The sequence below is a fragment of the Elgaria multicarinata genome, chromosome 8 (assembly GCF_023053635.1).
Source record: "Elgaria multicarinata webbii isolate HBS135686 ecotype San Diego chromosome 8, rElgMul1.1.pri, whole genome shotgun sequence".
NCBI lineage: Eukaryota > Metazoa > Chordata > Lepidosauria > Squamata > Anguidae > Elgaria > Elgaria multicarinata.
In genome coordinates this window covers 84,520,647-84,537,220 of record NC_086178.1, presented here as the reverse complement: position 1 = coordinate 84,537,220, position 16,574 = coordinate 84,520,647, and the positions used below count along the sequence as shown (strand labels likewise).

At 41.3% G+C, this 16,574-nt stretch overlaps 1 protein-coding gene across 1 annotated transcript in view; it reads right to left on the bottom strand.

The window, feature by feature from the left end:
• PANK1 (pantothenate kinase 1) overlaps positions 1-14,128 on the bottom strand; it is a 35,353-nt gene extending 21,225 nt beyond the window's left edge. Inside the window, exon 1 of the mRNA XM_063132908.1 lies at positions 13,984-14,128. Coding sequence (XP_062988978.1) covers positions 13,984-14,011 — 28 coding nt within the window. The 5' untranslated portion in view covers positions 14,012-14,128. The remainder of the gene's footprint in view (positions 1-13,983) is intronic.
• Positions 14,129-16,574: the final 2,446 nt, after the last annotated feature.

Below are 16,574 nucleotides of genomic sequence, written 5' to 3'. Positions count from 1 at the left end.
GCCGGCACCCAACTCCTTCCTCGCCGGCCAGCGAGGAGAGCTCGGCAGAAGAAGGCGGATGGAAGCGCCCTGAGAACGACGTGCGGATTCCCCCCAAATTTAACAAGGAAACACATGGCAATATTGTATTTTATATCATGTTTTTATACTGTTTGTTTTATACTTTGAATGGTTTTAATTTTTGTGAACCGCTCAGGGAGCTTCAGCTATTGGGCAGTATAAAAATGCAATAAATAAATAAATGTTAAACTCTTATCAAATGGAAAAATGCTGTTGTCTGTTGACATAATTTATTCTTTGTGTTACTTATGGATAGCTATTGAAATAAGCAACTTATTCACTTCAGAATAACACTAAAAGCAAGGATTAATTTGAACAATTCAGTTCCCACATCGAGGCTACCAGGAGTCATAGATCCAAACTCATGCTCCACATGGCACATATAACATTTAGGCTGCAATCTTATGCACACTCACCTGGGAATAAGTCCCATTGAGTGCAGTGGGATTTATACTGAGGAATGCACTGTTAAAAAGGTTCTTACCACTAATCCAGGTTCCATATGCAGCATGGTTATGCCAGAGTTGTACGCTGCAGGCAGCAGCCACACTGATAAGCAGAAGCTAGATGCACTGGGGCATAAGAACCATCATTGTGGTACACCTGTGGCAATGCATCAAGCTCTGAAACGGGAAAGCTGGCTTCCGTGCGAGGAGTGGGGCGGCACAGGGGTTGGGAACATCAGGCTGGGGTTGGCTAAATGCGGCATTCCTAGGTTCCCCATATGGCCATGTCCCTTTCATCTGTCACCTAATCATTTATCATCATTATTATTATTATTTATTTATATAGCACCATTAATGTACATGGTGCTGTACAGATTACACAGTAAATAGCAGGACCCTGCCGCATAGGCTCATCAGGAAAAACTTCCTGACTGTTAGAGTAGTACGACAATGGAACTAGGGTGACCATATGAAAAGGAGGACAGGGTTCCTGTATCTTTAACAGTTGTACTAAAAAGGGAATTTCAGCAGGTGTCATTTGTATATATTTACTTATTTATTTATTACATTTATATACCGCCCCATAGCCAAAGCTCTCTGGGCAGTTTACAAAAGTTAAAAACAGTAAACATTAAAAATATACAAAATTTAAAACCATCAAAAAACAACAGTATATGGAGAACCTGGTGAAATTTCCTCTTCATCACAACAGTTAAAGCTGCAGGAGCTATACTGCAGCTACTGTATACTGTGACCAAATTTAAAAGAGGGCAGGGCACCTGCAGCTTTAACTGTTGTGATGAAGAGGAAATTTCACCAGGTTCTCCATATATACAAATGACACCTGCTGAAATTCCCTTTTCAATAAAGATACAGGAACCCTGTCCTCCTTTTCATATGGTCACCCTAATGGAACCAGTTACCTAGGGAGGTGGTGGGCTTTCCCACATTAGAGGCATTCATAGAGGCATTCAAGATGCAGCTGGACAACCATCTGTCAGGTATGCTTTGAGGTGGATTCCTGCACTGAGCAGGGGTTGGACTTATAGGCCCGCTCCAACTCTTCTATTTTATGATTTGCTAAGTACCCAGCTTTTGTGCAGTTTTTTCCTGCATTCCAAAAGGCTGAAATGCCTCTGCTAAGGCATAGTTATTGGTAGTAGGAACTTTAAGGTACAATATGCTGGTATTTTTGTATTTGCCCCATTCTTTTTGCCTTTGGCTACGCTACCTTTGCCTTCAGTTCCACCCTCCACAGGAATGCCGTCCCTGGGAGCTTCTCTGAAACAGGTTTTCCCCATAGTCAGCCCTGAATAGCAAAGCAGTAATGGTAGAAAGATCATTCTTCTTCTCTTGTGAACAATGTTTGGGGACAATTTCATGGAAAGAGTGTAACAAATATTCTTTCTTTGGCCAACCAAACAGAAATTGGGGGCAGGGGAGAAGAGAATTGAAATTTACAAATTTCATTTTTTTAGGTTGTTGTTATGGTAGATTTTTTTTTTAAAAAAACCCGAGTACAATAACCTCCCTGAGACTTCCAAATGGACAGGCTACAAACCTAAACCGATTATTGTACGTAAACAAGGCAAAACTACAAGGCTGAAGAAATCTGGCAGAAAGACAAATGTAAAAATCTGAGGGCCTGTTTGGATAACACACTAAGCCATGGTTACCTAGGGTGACCATTTGAAAAGGAGGACAGGGCTCCTGTATCTTTAACAGTTGTATTGAAAAAGAAATTTCAGCAGGTGTAATTTGTATATATGGGGAACCTGGTGAAATTCCAGGTTCTATACTAGAGTGACCAGATTTAAAAGAGGGCAGGGCACCTGCAGCTTTAACTGTTGTGATGGAGGAAATTTCACCAGGTTCCCCATATATACAAATGATACCTGCTGAAATTTCCTTTTCAATACAACTGTTAAAGATAAAGGAGCTCTGTCCTCCTTTTCATATGATCACCCTATGGTTACCCCACAAACCCTTTTGCAGCAAATGGTTAGTGAGTATGTTTAAACTGGTTTTGTAGCCACCATGATTAGGAATAGTTCACATGACATGCTGTCATGGTTCACACAACACACTAAGCCATAAGGTTTAGCTCAAAATGCTTAAGCACCGTGGCTTAGTGTGTTGTCTGAACAGGGTCTGATTGTAGCCAAGCTATTTGATCCACACAACCCAGCATCCTATGATCTTCTGGCTCTGGCCTTGGGCAAGCCATCATTTCTTGGCTTAATCTATTTAGAAAATTGTTGTGAAGCTAAAATAAGACACCAGAATATTTTTCATGAAGCACTTCACAACAATAATGAATTTCATCTGGATCTATATTATATTTCCTGGCAAAGTCCAAGGATAGAGATGGGAAAGGATGGGGGGAACCCAGAAAAATGAAGAAAAGAACTCCACTCCCCCCCCAACTTCCAAATGGATTTTCCCCAATTATTTCTGTGGTTTCCCCAATTTCTTCTGGGGGTGGTGGTTCCCCAGGTCTTCACATCTGTTTCCAATTGTAGAAAGATATATAAACAATGTAGGAATAGTGTGGTAAATAGGTGCTTGGGTGTGAACTGGGTACTGTTATAATTTTCAAAAGTTAACCGTCATTCAGGCTAATCACCTTCTGGAAATTCCAAGGATTCCAATTTTAAATTTTCATTGTGCTCTTTTGGTAGTTTAGAAGAGAAACCAATATTTAAGTACTTGCTAATAGAGTGAATAGGAGTAATAGTTTAAATGTTTAAAAGTAGTTAAAATAGCTTAAGAGTAACAGCCAGATCATATGAATATTCACTCAGAGGTACACCCCATTGAGTTTAATGGGGCTTAGACTTATGTAAGTGCACAGAGCAGGGGTGGGCAACTTGTGGCTCTCCAGATGTTTTGCCCTACAACTCCTATTGCCTTACCCAGCATAGCCAATGGTGAGGGCTGACAGGAGTTGTAGGCCAAAATATCTGGTGAGCCACAAGTTGCTGACTTCTGGTGCAGAAGATTGCAGATTGATTGAATATTTTTTCTTCAGTCTTTTACAAAACCTTATATTGCTATATAAGAGTTCTCCCTTCTTGCTTACAACGTTGACCTTGTTTACAATGATGACCTGAGGATAGAAAGTTGTTCATTCAAACTTCCATAGCATCTTGAGGTCCATTTTATACAAGCGTTAGTTTGATATGGAAGATTATTTCTTCCCTTAAGAGATGCAGAACAGTATGTCCTTGAGGCAAATGTACTGAATTGGCACTTGTACATGCACATGGACACTGGTTTTCTTGAAAGGTTTGGTTGCTTCCATACCTGTCCTACTCTCACAACTGAAAAGATAAGCCCTTGTGTCTCTAATTTCTAACAAACTGCTGCCTTTTCCAACCCAGCTAAAGAAGTAAACAGGAGACTTTCTAAACTCCTTGGAAATTTCCACAAAAGTCTTCCCTGTTCTGCACACCTTTTGCAACACAAAATCATAGTTCAAAAATACACTTGCCGGATGGATTTGGTCATCAGAAGATAACAAACTTTCATGAAAGGTAAGCCAAGCCGGCAAAAACTTACCATTTATTGCACAATGTTTCCCAAGCTTTAAAACAGGGGTGAACACCTTCAGGAGATCCAGGGGGCATTTTCACCCCCACGGAAGCTTTCCATGGGTCACATTTCTGTCAAAGCTGGCGCTCTATGCAATTCTGCCCCAGCCAAGGAATTTGCCACCGATTTTCAACAGAAATTCACTAATGGAACACTACAATTTCCAATATTACATTTCAAATACTGAATTATCTTGTCTGTCCCCATGAAAAGAGGCAATATACAGGGACTTGATTTATCACCATAATAATTCAAAATACCTTAGAATTTTGATTGCCTTCTCCAAAATCCTTCATACTATGCATATCGAACATGGTAAGACTAAATCAACTAACACCACAAAGATCCTCCACCAAAAGGCCATGCATAACTTGTTTCCAACCAGAAAGTACCTGTACTGACCAGCTAAACAATGATGCCTCATAGCCTCTCTCTCTCTCAGATACTTATCTGGTTGCAGCTATGACAAGGTAATTTGGTTGACCAGGCAGTTCAAAATATTTTAGGTTCTACAATATTTACACAGAACTACTATCCTGTTCGCACATATGAAAATGTATGCTGTTTGGTTAACGTTGCTATTTCTGAAAAAATATAAAAATACAGTTTTTTATTTTATTTTTTTATTTAGTACATGTCAAAATTTGCCTGCTATAAATAAAGAATAACCTACAAGCCACAGGAAAATGCCACAAGTATAGATGTGTTTCTTGTGTTGAGCTCTGAAAAGCAACGACCTAGAAGGTCATGTATAACAGTAGCCATTAAGTAAAGTAGTTTGCATCTTATATTTTAAATAAAATGCTGAAAAACTTGAGTCCAGTATCAACAACGTAACATTTTAGGATATTCAAATTAAACACTGAGAAAGCCAAGTAGCTCACATCATATTCTGCTACAGCACATTGAAGCTCATAGCACTAATCCCATTACAGACTTACACAAATCCTGGTTTTTAAGCTACAGAGAACTCTAATTACATGCCTTTATGGGGAAAGATGCAAATTCACATTCCTGGATCGCCACATCTGCCTAATTATTTGCGGGTGGCAAATTTCAGTACTTCAAAATTCAACAAGACTCACTTGCACTATACAGAAAGAGTTCTTCTGGGAGCCTTAATTCACCAAAAAGAAAATGTGGAGCCAGAGTAAATTAGTTGCATCTAATCTACTAGAGACAACAAAACATGTGGAAACTTGGAGCTATACTCTAACCTAGCTTTCCCCAACCTGCTGCCCTCCAGTTTTTTGGACTTCAACTCCTCTCAGCCCCAAGGATGCTGGGAGTTGTAGTCCAAAACATGTAAAGGACATCACATTGGGGAAGCCTGCTCTAACCTGTAGAAATCTATAGCCACAATGTAGAAGGATGGAAATATCTATGTCTACAAATCAGTATTTTTCCACCATTCCTGTATATTTAATTTTAAAATCAGGATTTTCAAAACACATTTTCTGTTGGTTGAGAGATGTGAGAGGAGAAGCAAAGTACACGTGTGTGTGTGTGTGTGTGTGTGTGTGTGTGTGTGTGTGTGTGCCTGAGAGCTCAAAGTAAACAACAACTACCCAGCTACGCCCATTTAACCTTCGCATTAGAAGCCACAGCTTGTGGAGACAGAGCAGGGACTCTCTGGATCATAGCCATTGGTTAGAGTGACATGACATCAAGCATACACCATGCAGATTTAACATTTAAGTGTCTTACACGTCCTCTTATCCCTGCAAAGGAAGAGATGTGGCAAGATGTACATTCTCCCCAAAGAAAAAAACCCACCAATTGAAATGTGCATGTATTTCCTTTGGGAAGTGCAAGGACAGGAAGCACAAGTGACTTATGCTTCCATTCTTGCCACATTTGTTTAAAAAACCACCCTAAGTGATCCTGAGGGTTTAGTCAGATACTCCTTTACACGAGTTTGTTTTCACTGAGGATTCATGGTTTACATGCTGATAAGAACATAAACAAATGCTGGTCCCTTTGAAAGTGTTGTGTTAAGTACTACACTACTTGCAGCCATTAATCCAACACAAAGGAATTTGAACTGTGGAGAGGAAATCATATGATTGACCTACCAAGGGCACGCAAGCTTTAAAATCCACATGAGGGCAGCAGAGAAATTATGGTACACAAACAAGAAACTGGTGGATGGTATTGCAGTTATGTTAATTGGTTCATGCTGTGTATTAGCATGCACCACATCTACCCATCGCCACATTTGATTACGACAAGCTAGCTCATCCTGACCTAGTGCTAAGCAAGGAGTTTTCCTCCACTTATTCGGATATGAACACTGAAGCCAGCAGGGTTATAAAGAATGCTTTAAAGATCAACATATTTTGTTTGATGACAGTTTTCTAGGGAACTCAGTACACTCATCTATTTGGATTTATGTTCACCTCCAGATAACATCCCTGTTTTAATTGGTCTATGAATCATACTTCAGAGCTGTATAAAAAGTAGTATTATCTCCTTGGCAGTACAGGATCTTCTCACAAAGATAGTGCACAGTATAGTGCTTTTAAAAACTGCAACAACCATGGATCTACTGATTGTTCAGCAATAAATGCTTTAATTCTTCCCCCTACAGATGCAGACACTAGTTTTGCAGAGTTCACATCGGATAAATACATTAAAGACTGCAGATGAACAGCAACTTAGGACCAGAAGCCAATAAATTCCTTGGAAAAAAGAGCCTCTGAAGAATCTATTCAGCCAACAGAGATTTAATAAATTTTATGAAATATAGTGCCAGACAAAGTAGCACACAGGTTTTTCATGTAGTAAAGTTGCAAATAAAACATAAATAATAATGGAGCAGGCTCTCTCCCTTGATGTCACATAATGCACCATGTATATGTCCCCTAAAGATGCGAAGGCCCAGGGGGGAAAACACACAAAAAAACACCCAAAAACAAATGTCCATTTCCCCCCCCACCCCCAAGTACAAAAAAAGTCCGGGTGTGTGTGTGTGTGTGCTTTGTTTCTATTTTTCTGGGTCTTCACTTAGGATGCCTCTTAGGATGCAGTCAGGCTGATGCAGAGAGAAGTGCGTCTTCAGATATTTTGGTTCTAAGCCCATTTGGGTTTAGAAATCAAAAATAGATTTATAACGTTCCCATCCTTCATATATAAAAAGGGGCATTAAGCTCATATACTCATTTCAAGCCTAAATAATGGCTTCCTTGTATCCCCATTTTCCTCCTTCTCCCAGATCAGGGAGGAATGTGGTTCTCGTCACAACACTGAGGCTAGGCTAGGCTAAGAAACCATGATGCCAAAGGCCACCCAGTGTACTCCATGGCTGAACAGAAATCACAACCCAAGCATCCAAGTCCCATACTAACACATTGGCTCATGTTTATTGCATAGCTATAAACCTCACAAGCCACAGGTTGTGGCTTTCAACACAGAATCCTAAGCAACCTAAGCTGGCAAGCTTGGGAATGCTGCAAGTTGTAAGGCTTTTTTTAAATCATCTAAACATGCATGGACTGCACCCTTAGTTCTCTTGGGGTGTGTGTGTTGTTTTTAGGAAGTATCTATCCATTAGGATTAAGACAGAGGGCAGCTGCCTTTAAAACTGTGCAGCTTTTAGGACCTAGGAAGAATTTTCTCAGTCTTTGTAACTTCTCATGAAAAAATTGTGGCTCCATTATTAACAAATCCAATTAAAACTTTAGCTGTGTACACCGGTCTTTTAAAAAAAATCTAAAGAAATCAGTGAATATTTTATATTAGCTAAACTTATCACATTTATTTATTTATTTATTTATTACATTTCTATACTGCCCAATAGCCGGAGCTCTCTGGGCGGTTCACAAAAATTAAAACCATTCATAATATAAAACAACAGTATAAAACCATAATATAAAATACAATAAAAAAGCTCAACCACATCATCCATAGTCATTGCAATGAGATGTTCTAGGTACTACAGTATTAAAACAGGATGCAGTAACATTAGTCATAAGACACCTCATAGGTTAAGATACCAACAGATGAAATTTTAAAATATTATTTATTTATTTATTTAAAACATTTGTATACCGCCCTATATCACTAAGATCTCAGGGCAGTGTACAGATAGAATCATACAATATAAAACAATAAATATACACAGATTAATTAAACCATTAATCAAGTTAAAACCAGTATACTATTTATTGCTTTTAAATAGTCAATAGCTTTAAACTATGCAATGTTGTAGAAGTACTGTGCCCAGCATCAATTTATGATATAATGGGAAATCAAACCAAGGCACTCTTAACAGTTGAAAAATAAAGTATGGCTTAACTGTCATTGAGGTGGTAAACTTCAGTCTGAATTATAATATTCAAGATTGCTGGAGGGAGGGCTGGGTATATGTTATGACAATACCCCCTCAAAGTGAAGAAAAAACAACAACCACACCTATTAATAGAAAGTAGGTCTGTCAGGGTCAAGGCTAGGGTAGGCACACTGTCTCAGACATCTACTTTTCTACATGCAGGGGATTTCTTCTTTATTAACAACAAAACAGTCATATGAGCCCCACATGCCATCTAAAGTGGTATAACGCAGATACAAATTTGCAACCTCAATGAGAACTAGGTCTAAGCAAACAGAAGGTAATTGAAAGATTACAAGGGTCACTTAACTTGATGGATGCTAACAGCTGAACAATCTAGGGGAAAGTTCATTTATGGATAATGTGGGAGTACCTTTAACACAGTTTCCAACTGCATTTTAAACTGGACACATCCAACTGATTGTCCAAAACTGTAAAACATTACAACTGTGAGTGTTTTAATATATACTTTTCTTCTTGATTTATAGGAAAAAATAAACACCAGGTTGGGGATTCTAATTGACTTTAGTGGTTGTGGGTATAAAGTGAAGAACTGGTAATTCTCCAATTAACTAGCATGGCCTTCCAGGGGGAGATATTACACCAGTTCACATGATCAGAACAGCCCACTCTAGGTTGTTTAAGCCACATTGGGCTGTGGCAAGTGCAAGATGGAATTTGCTTATTTAATACCCAGAGAACCCAGGAACCATAGGGTTGTTTAACAGTCACATAAGTCATGGTCCCTGAGTTTGCACAACACAACAAGCTGCGGCTGGGTGCTGAATATTCAAAAAGACTGTCCGCACACACCACAGCCGACCTTGGCTTAAATAGTGGGCTGTGTATTACATGAACCAGGTCATTGTGTATAAGGTGCAAACTTATTCTGTTTTGGTGGACGACTCTGTGAAGTCAGTTTTAGCATTGGATCACCATAGTGTCAAGAGGGCAACAGAGAACAACATGATTGTGTATTTATACATTTGTTAGATATGAACATGATACAGAACCCTCAACCCCATGGCTGCATATTACATTGCTTAAAAGATTACTGCATATTACATTACTTAAAAGATAGTCATTAATTATTGCAGCATAACAGGTCATTAATTATTGCAGCACAACACCTCCAGGGCAGCTGCAGATGATCCACCACACAGCCTAAACTGAAAAAAGTCAGAAATGTAAGAAGCCATCCCTCATAAGGAGAACATGCTTCTAAGGGATGACAAAGCTTTCCTCTACAGTCCTAATGTGTCCATTTGCTTAACATGTGCTTAGGATACTACTCCATAATTCAATGACTATTAAAGCTGGTTCACATGTATTTCACTTGTTATCTCAACATTTGGTGACTTGCAACAGAGTGTGAGAACCAACTATTGAACAAAATTGGGTCTACAGTTTTATGATAGCTCTGACTGTGATGTCTATTAGAAGTCACCACCTGATGCACATGCACACGAGAATCAACCCTAGATCACTTCATACAGGATACAGAAATGCCCAGTATTATCCAGCTTGACTCTGTTAACAAAGCACTTCTTAGGATGAGTAATTGTTAGATTCTTTTATAGTCTGCCCCATCCCAAGAACTTGAGACAGGCAACAATATGCCAATAATTCCCCTACCCCCATTCTCCTCCCCATCCCTGGTTTTAGTCAAGTCTCCAGGGAAGGAAATCTCAAGGTTGAAGGAAAGGCTGTGGACTAGATCTGGCACATAAATAGTACATTTCAGCAAACTTTCTTGGTTACTTTAAATGCCTTGTTGAAACAGACAGGATGCAGACAGTCTTTTAGGTACATTGGGCCTAGGCCTTTTAGGGATTTATAGATAATCACCGGCCCCTTGAAATTACTTTAGAGCACTGGGAAGCCTTACCAACAATTCTGCTCTCCACAGTGATGCAGAATATCTAGACAATTTTTGGGATGGAAAAAAACTATTTATAGTGTTTCAGCTGGGGTGGGGTGGGGTGGGGGGAGAGAAAAGGAAGGGAAAAAGACACAGAAAATGGTATTTGACTAACAATACCAATCTTAGTTATATTCCTTGGACATAAAAAGGAATATACAAAACTGAAACAGCACAAACTACTGTTCACTTAGATAAAGCCAGTACATCTGCTGAAGGCTCAATACCTAGTAACCTGTGATAGCTTCCAGCCAATTTCCACATAAACTTTAAAAAGAGGAGTTTGTTTTGATGGGCAAGGTTCACACAGCAAAATAAGCAGTCACATGCTGTCACTCCACAAAGTGCCAGCAGCAGCAGGAGATAGAAAAATACAGATTCAGGCCCATCACTACACTTGAGCAGGCATGGCCAAATTGAATGCTTAAAAATCTGGCCATGCCTGCACTTATCCATAACACTGGACTTGAATCTGTCTTTCTTTATATTTCCCCCCTAAGGCACTTTGTGGTATTCCCTTATATAAATTGTGCATGCAAGGGGAGCACATATGGTTTAGCACCCAGCTGCTGAAGTGGCCAATTCAATAAAAATGAACTTTCAAGAAGTTCAAGCCCTGCCGCCAAGATCATCTTCCTGGCCCGCTGCTCTGACCATGTCACTCCACTTCTGAAATCTCTTCATTGGCTTCCAATTCACTCCAGAATCCAATATAAACTTCTCCTGTTGTCCTTCAAAGCTTTTCACGGTCTAGCTCCTGCCTATCTCTCCTCTCTCATCTCACACTATTGCCCCGCTCGTGCTCTCCGCTCCTCTGATGCCATGCTTCTCGCCTGCCCAAGGGCCTCTACTTCCCTTACTCGGCTTCGTCCTTTTTCTTCTGCTGCCCCTTACGCCTGGAACGCTCTTCCAGAACACTTGAGAACTACAAACTCAATCACTGCTTTTAAAACTCAGCTAAAACTTTTCTTTTCCCTATAGCTTTTAAATATTGAGTTTGTTCTGACCCTATACTGTCAGCTTCACCCTACCCGGTGCCTGTTTACACTTCCCTGTGCCTGTTTGCATTCTCTTTCCCTCCTTATTGTTTACTACAACTTTATTAGATTGTAAGCCTATGCGGCAGGGTCTTGCTATTTACTGTGTAATCTGTACAGCACCATGTACATTGATGGTGCTATATAAATTAATAATAATAATTATAATTGTGCGAGGGGGGAGAAAAATATACTAACTACAGCAATATAACATTACATGCTTGGCCCTACAGAATTCACAACAGACTACTTTCCATGGATCTGCAGGACAGGGCAACTCAGAACCACAGGTAGGTTAGGCAGATCAGACACAATCAGCTCCCAGAATGGATGCTGGCCATAGGCTTTCACTGGACCGCTCCAGCACTAGATCATCACTGCAATTTCAGTTTTGGCACTTCAGTGCAAATCAGCCTGAACTGGAATTACTTCAGATAGCCTTCTTCCTCCCCAATTCTGGATTTCCAGTGTCTTATCATGCTGTTACATGGTTGCTACCAAACAAAATCAGAACTAAATTTCATGTATATATTGGTTTGGCATTATAACTGGGAGTACTTTTTCCCTTGACATGAGAAGTTTAACAACTGCTTTTGTGTCATGCAAGGGATTAGTGATCAAAGAAGTACAGCTTGGACTTCAAGGCTTGCATTATCAGGACCTTTCAAGAACAAGCTGCCTTCACACAAATTAGTTCATGCAATTTGCAATGTACCCTTTAACATACATAGCTAAGAAGCACCTTCAGCGTTGGCCTCTGAATAACTACATCAAACCAGAAAGACCGGATTATTCATTGTTGTGTTCTACTCAGATTTGTTCAGTGCAAACTTCTTATTTTATTTCATTACTCAGTTGAAAGTTACCCAAAAGTTATTCCAGCTCGACCCAATGAATTCCAGTTTAAAGGATTTTATAATCTCTTCTACATCATTTCTTCCCTTACTGTTCTCTTTAGAAAAAGGGAATGTAAATCCACAGTTTCTCTTATACTAAAGAACAGTGTGAAACTGCAGAGATCTTAAACAATTCTTTGTAATGCAAATAATTACTTTAAACCTTTTGACATTCTATGCAAGTCTGGGATTAATGTGATAAGCAAAGATGTACTGGCCTTATATTTTCACATTCAGTGAAGACAAAATAGAATGTTGTCTCTTGCTATTTTCCTTATAAACATGACACCATCTGCAATTGTGGAAACTGGAATTGGAAAGTGTTCTTTCACCTTTATTTACTTAAACCAGGTTTGAAGACTGTATCTAGAACCTACATGCAAGAGATAGTTATACCTTCAGTATTTCAATGAAAAGAAAGGTGCTGTTAGGACAGCCCTTGTAAAGCTACAGACAGGATAGTCTTCTAGATAATATAACAGCTCATATCCATCCTGTTTTTATTTCTACTAGGTAACTGAAAGAATACAAAAGAATGCTACCAAAACATACCCATAAATTCCAGAAAAAGGAGGCGGGGAAGCATGCTGGCACCTGACTGACCACATGCAATCTTGCAAACTGTTTTATTCTACCTGCTTCAGAATTAACACATTTGAGAATTCTGCCATTTCTTTATTTGTTAAATAATTATTTTAAGGTAGATTCAGAGTACAATGCTAGTGTTAAGATCCACTGAGTTAAAGGGTTTACATCTAAGTAAACATGCTTAGGACCATAGAATCATGTTATACAATTCCAAAAATGTTGTATTATGTTAAAAAGGTGCACTGAGTTCAATTGGGCTGTACATTTGCAAAAGTCATTCTTCATCACAAAGCCCCTAATGAAATTAGGGGCTTTGTGATGACATCACCACAGCTAATGACAAAGCACTCATCTTTAGAACAGATGCAGTTTCTATATTTAAGTTTTCAGCCATAATAAATAAATCCATGCGTGGAAGACCCAAGTCTCTCAGATCCAATGTACTTGTGGTGAATGTAACGATTTCCTGAGGCACTTCTAAGTGGATGTGTAATTTCAATGTGTTCAGCCTTGGTATACACTTTAATTTATTTTATCCCGCTCTTATCCAACTTTAGGTTGTAAACTCTTCAGTATAAGGAGCCAACTCTCACACCAGTTTTGCCTCATTATGCATAGTGTTCACATACATAATGATCCCATAAAAACACACACCAAGTATTTGTTTTCAATTAGGATATGAGTGAACATTTTCCAGCTCATCAAATTGTCCAGAAAGGTGGTTTACCTTCCTTAAAACACAATAAGAAGTGCAGTGTAATTATAATCTACACTGTAGCTCAATAGATGTGCAGGAATCCAAGACATGTACTGATCAGCTAGACCTTTTTGAGAGACTTCAGATTAATCTTTGCAATATAAGTGGAAAAAGAAATTGGATTTCACAGAATCAGAGGGTTGGAAGAGATCCTGTTGATTATCAAGTACAATCTCCTACCCAAAGGCAGTATCATTCACATGTTACCCAGCTGAAGATTAACCATGCTGACTGATCAAACTCTTCCTCATTTCCTAAGAGATTTCCCTACATTTAATCAGAGAAAGAGAGAAAAGCGCATTACTGGCAAGTTTAACACTAGCCTTCATTTAGACATCAATATGATTTACTTACACCGTTTTTCATCAATTATAAGCTTCATTTTGAGTTATTAAAGGGAACAGGAGCAGATTTCCTTGAGGGTGTCAATCCGAGTCAGTGTGACTTTTACATCCCGGCAACTGGTTATGTGTACTTGCAAGGTCACATTTATGCAGACTATAAATTGAGAAATCTCTCATTTTAGCGTTCTGCAGCCAGCGATGTAGAAACCAAGACAAACCCACTCCCTCCCAGCCTCCTGATTGGCCAACCGTGGGGCCAGCCTACGTGGTATCAGTGGGTGTGTTACCCAGGAAGTCTCCCTTATTGGCTGGCCCGAGATGGTATTTAATCAACTGATTGTTGTGCGGTGAAGCAAAGAGGTTGCTGCACACATCATTAGAGCAGCTCCTTGGGAGTAATACGGGATGGAAGGATCAGATCCTTCAACGTAGGAAAGGCATATACTGCTGGAGGAATCACTAGAGACCTTTCTCTTCATTTCCTATTGCCTTTTTAAAAACAAAAACAAAACAACCCCCCCAAATAATATTAATTAATCTGCATCCAGCTAAATAGTGAAGCCGTTGCTGTTCAAGCCCCGGATTTCATCGCGTAAAGGTGCTTTACCACCTCTGCCAACGCGCACGTGAGCAGGCGCCGCCACCTCATTCCTCCGCCGCCGTTCCCCTCCCAACACCTTGAAGAGGCGCCCGAGGAATGGGGACGCGGCGTTGGCTGCCAGACCCCTGGAAGGCGAAGGCGAACAGCCTCGCCTGACCTGAGCCGCATCGCGCGATGCCGCCGTACAAGGCCCTTTGCATGCCTGCGCGCGCGCGCGCGTGCTCAAAACCCAAACGCAACGCGCAGCCCAAGGCGGACCTCCTCGTTCCTCACTTACGTGGCCTGTTTTTCTTGCCCGAGTCCATCCTCCGGCGCGTCCGGCATTTCTTCGTCGGCGACCCATGGCTGGGCAGAGGCAGGTCCTGACGGAAGAGCAGCGGGCGAGGCGCTTCTCCATTGCTGGGCAGCGGGTGAAAGCCGTTGTGCAACAGCCCGTTGTGCAGCGAGCAGGTGGGGGCAGCCGCCGTCGTTGCCGCCGCCGCCGCGGCTGCAGAGACGCCCGCTGGGCTTCGGAGCCTCTCCCCCATGGCGCTGGCGGCAACAATACGGAGGCGGCCGCCGCTCGCACGCTGGCTGGCTCTTTGTCTTGCCCGCAGCGCGCGCGCGAGCGAAGCCGGCGAGGCGGAGACTCTCAGCGCTCGCCGCTCATGTTCGCCTCAGCAGCTCCCTTGCGCCCGGGATGCGCCGCCTCCGCCACCGCCACCGCCACCATCCCCCTCCCCAGGCAGCGCCAGGCGCAGGCGTCCTGCCCGCCGCAGGAGGAGGAGGAGAAGGGAGGGGAGAGGCAGAGAGAGAGAGGCGAAGGACTGACGGGAAGGGGGCGGTGGCAGCCGCCGCAGAGCGCTTGGCTCCTTCCAGAACAGGGGCGAGACCTCTTTCTCCCTCACGTGTGCGCGTTGCACACGTTTGGGTTGCCTCGACCGCCGCTCTCTTTCCCCCTCACACAAACGCACCTTCCAGGGTGTAGGTTGGTCAGCCTTCTCCAACCTGGCGCCCTCCAGCTGAGTTTGACTACCATTCCTATCAATTTGGGAAATGTAATCTGTGCCATCCTTTCTCTTGAACGTGTCGCAAAAAATGGTGCTCTGCAAAGAGTTCTTTGGTTTTATGTTCCATCCAATCCTATGCGTTTAAGGACGCTTGTTTGTTTATTATATTTATAGTCCATCTTCCTCCCAGGTCTAAAAGGGTAGAATGTATTGCTCGCTCTCTCCCCCTTCCCACCTCCCTTTATCCTCACAACAGCTCTATCAATCAGGTTAAGTTTATCCACGGTGCCTTCCAAGTTGTATCTGTCACTGCTGCCACAATAGTCACAATCTAAGGCCCAAAAACAGTCATTTAAAACTGTCAAGCAATTACGGTTTTGTTTTGTTTTTTCCATTTTTACTCTAGACACAGAGGGGCGAGCTTGGCCAGATCTACACTAAACAGGGTATATCCCTTTGAAAATGGTGTATATATAATGTGTCCTGGGCCCAAACAGTTGTTAAAACCATTATAAACCTGTGGTGTTGTGACCCTACACACTTGACTCTAGTGTGTGGCTTTAAGATCCAATGTGCCCCCTCTGTCTACTCTAGGATAAACATGAAAAGAAAACATAGCTGCTAGAAACATTTAAAATAATGACTGTTTTAGCCATGGGTCAAAGGTAGTTCCCCTCCCCATATCACAAGCCATTGACTCAAAGAAAAAATCAGTCTGGGTCTGTCCACAAGTAAGGAGACACCTTTGAAAGCCAGGAGAGCTGAAGGTGAAAGTTGGAATAGGCTGCTGCCTGATCCACATCTTGTCAGGTGGGTGCCTTCCCTGAGGTGTGCTTAGCCTCATGTCTGAAGAGAGCTTTGAGAAGAGCCAGATCCAAAACCAGGCCATAGGTTCCGCATTCCCCAGATATTTTGGACTTGACCAGATACAAAAGAGGGCAGGGCTCCTGCAGCTTTAACGGTTGTGGTGAAGAGGAAATTTCACCAGGTGCTGTATACATACAAATGACA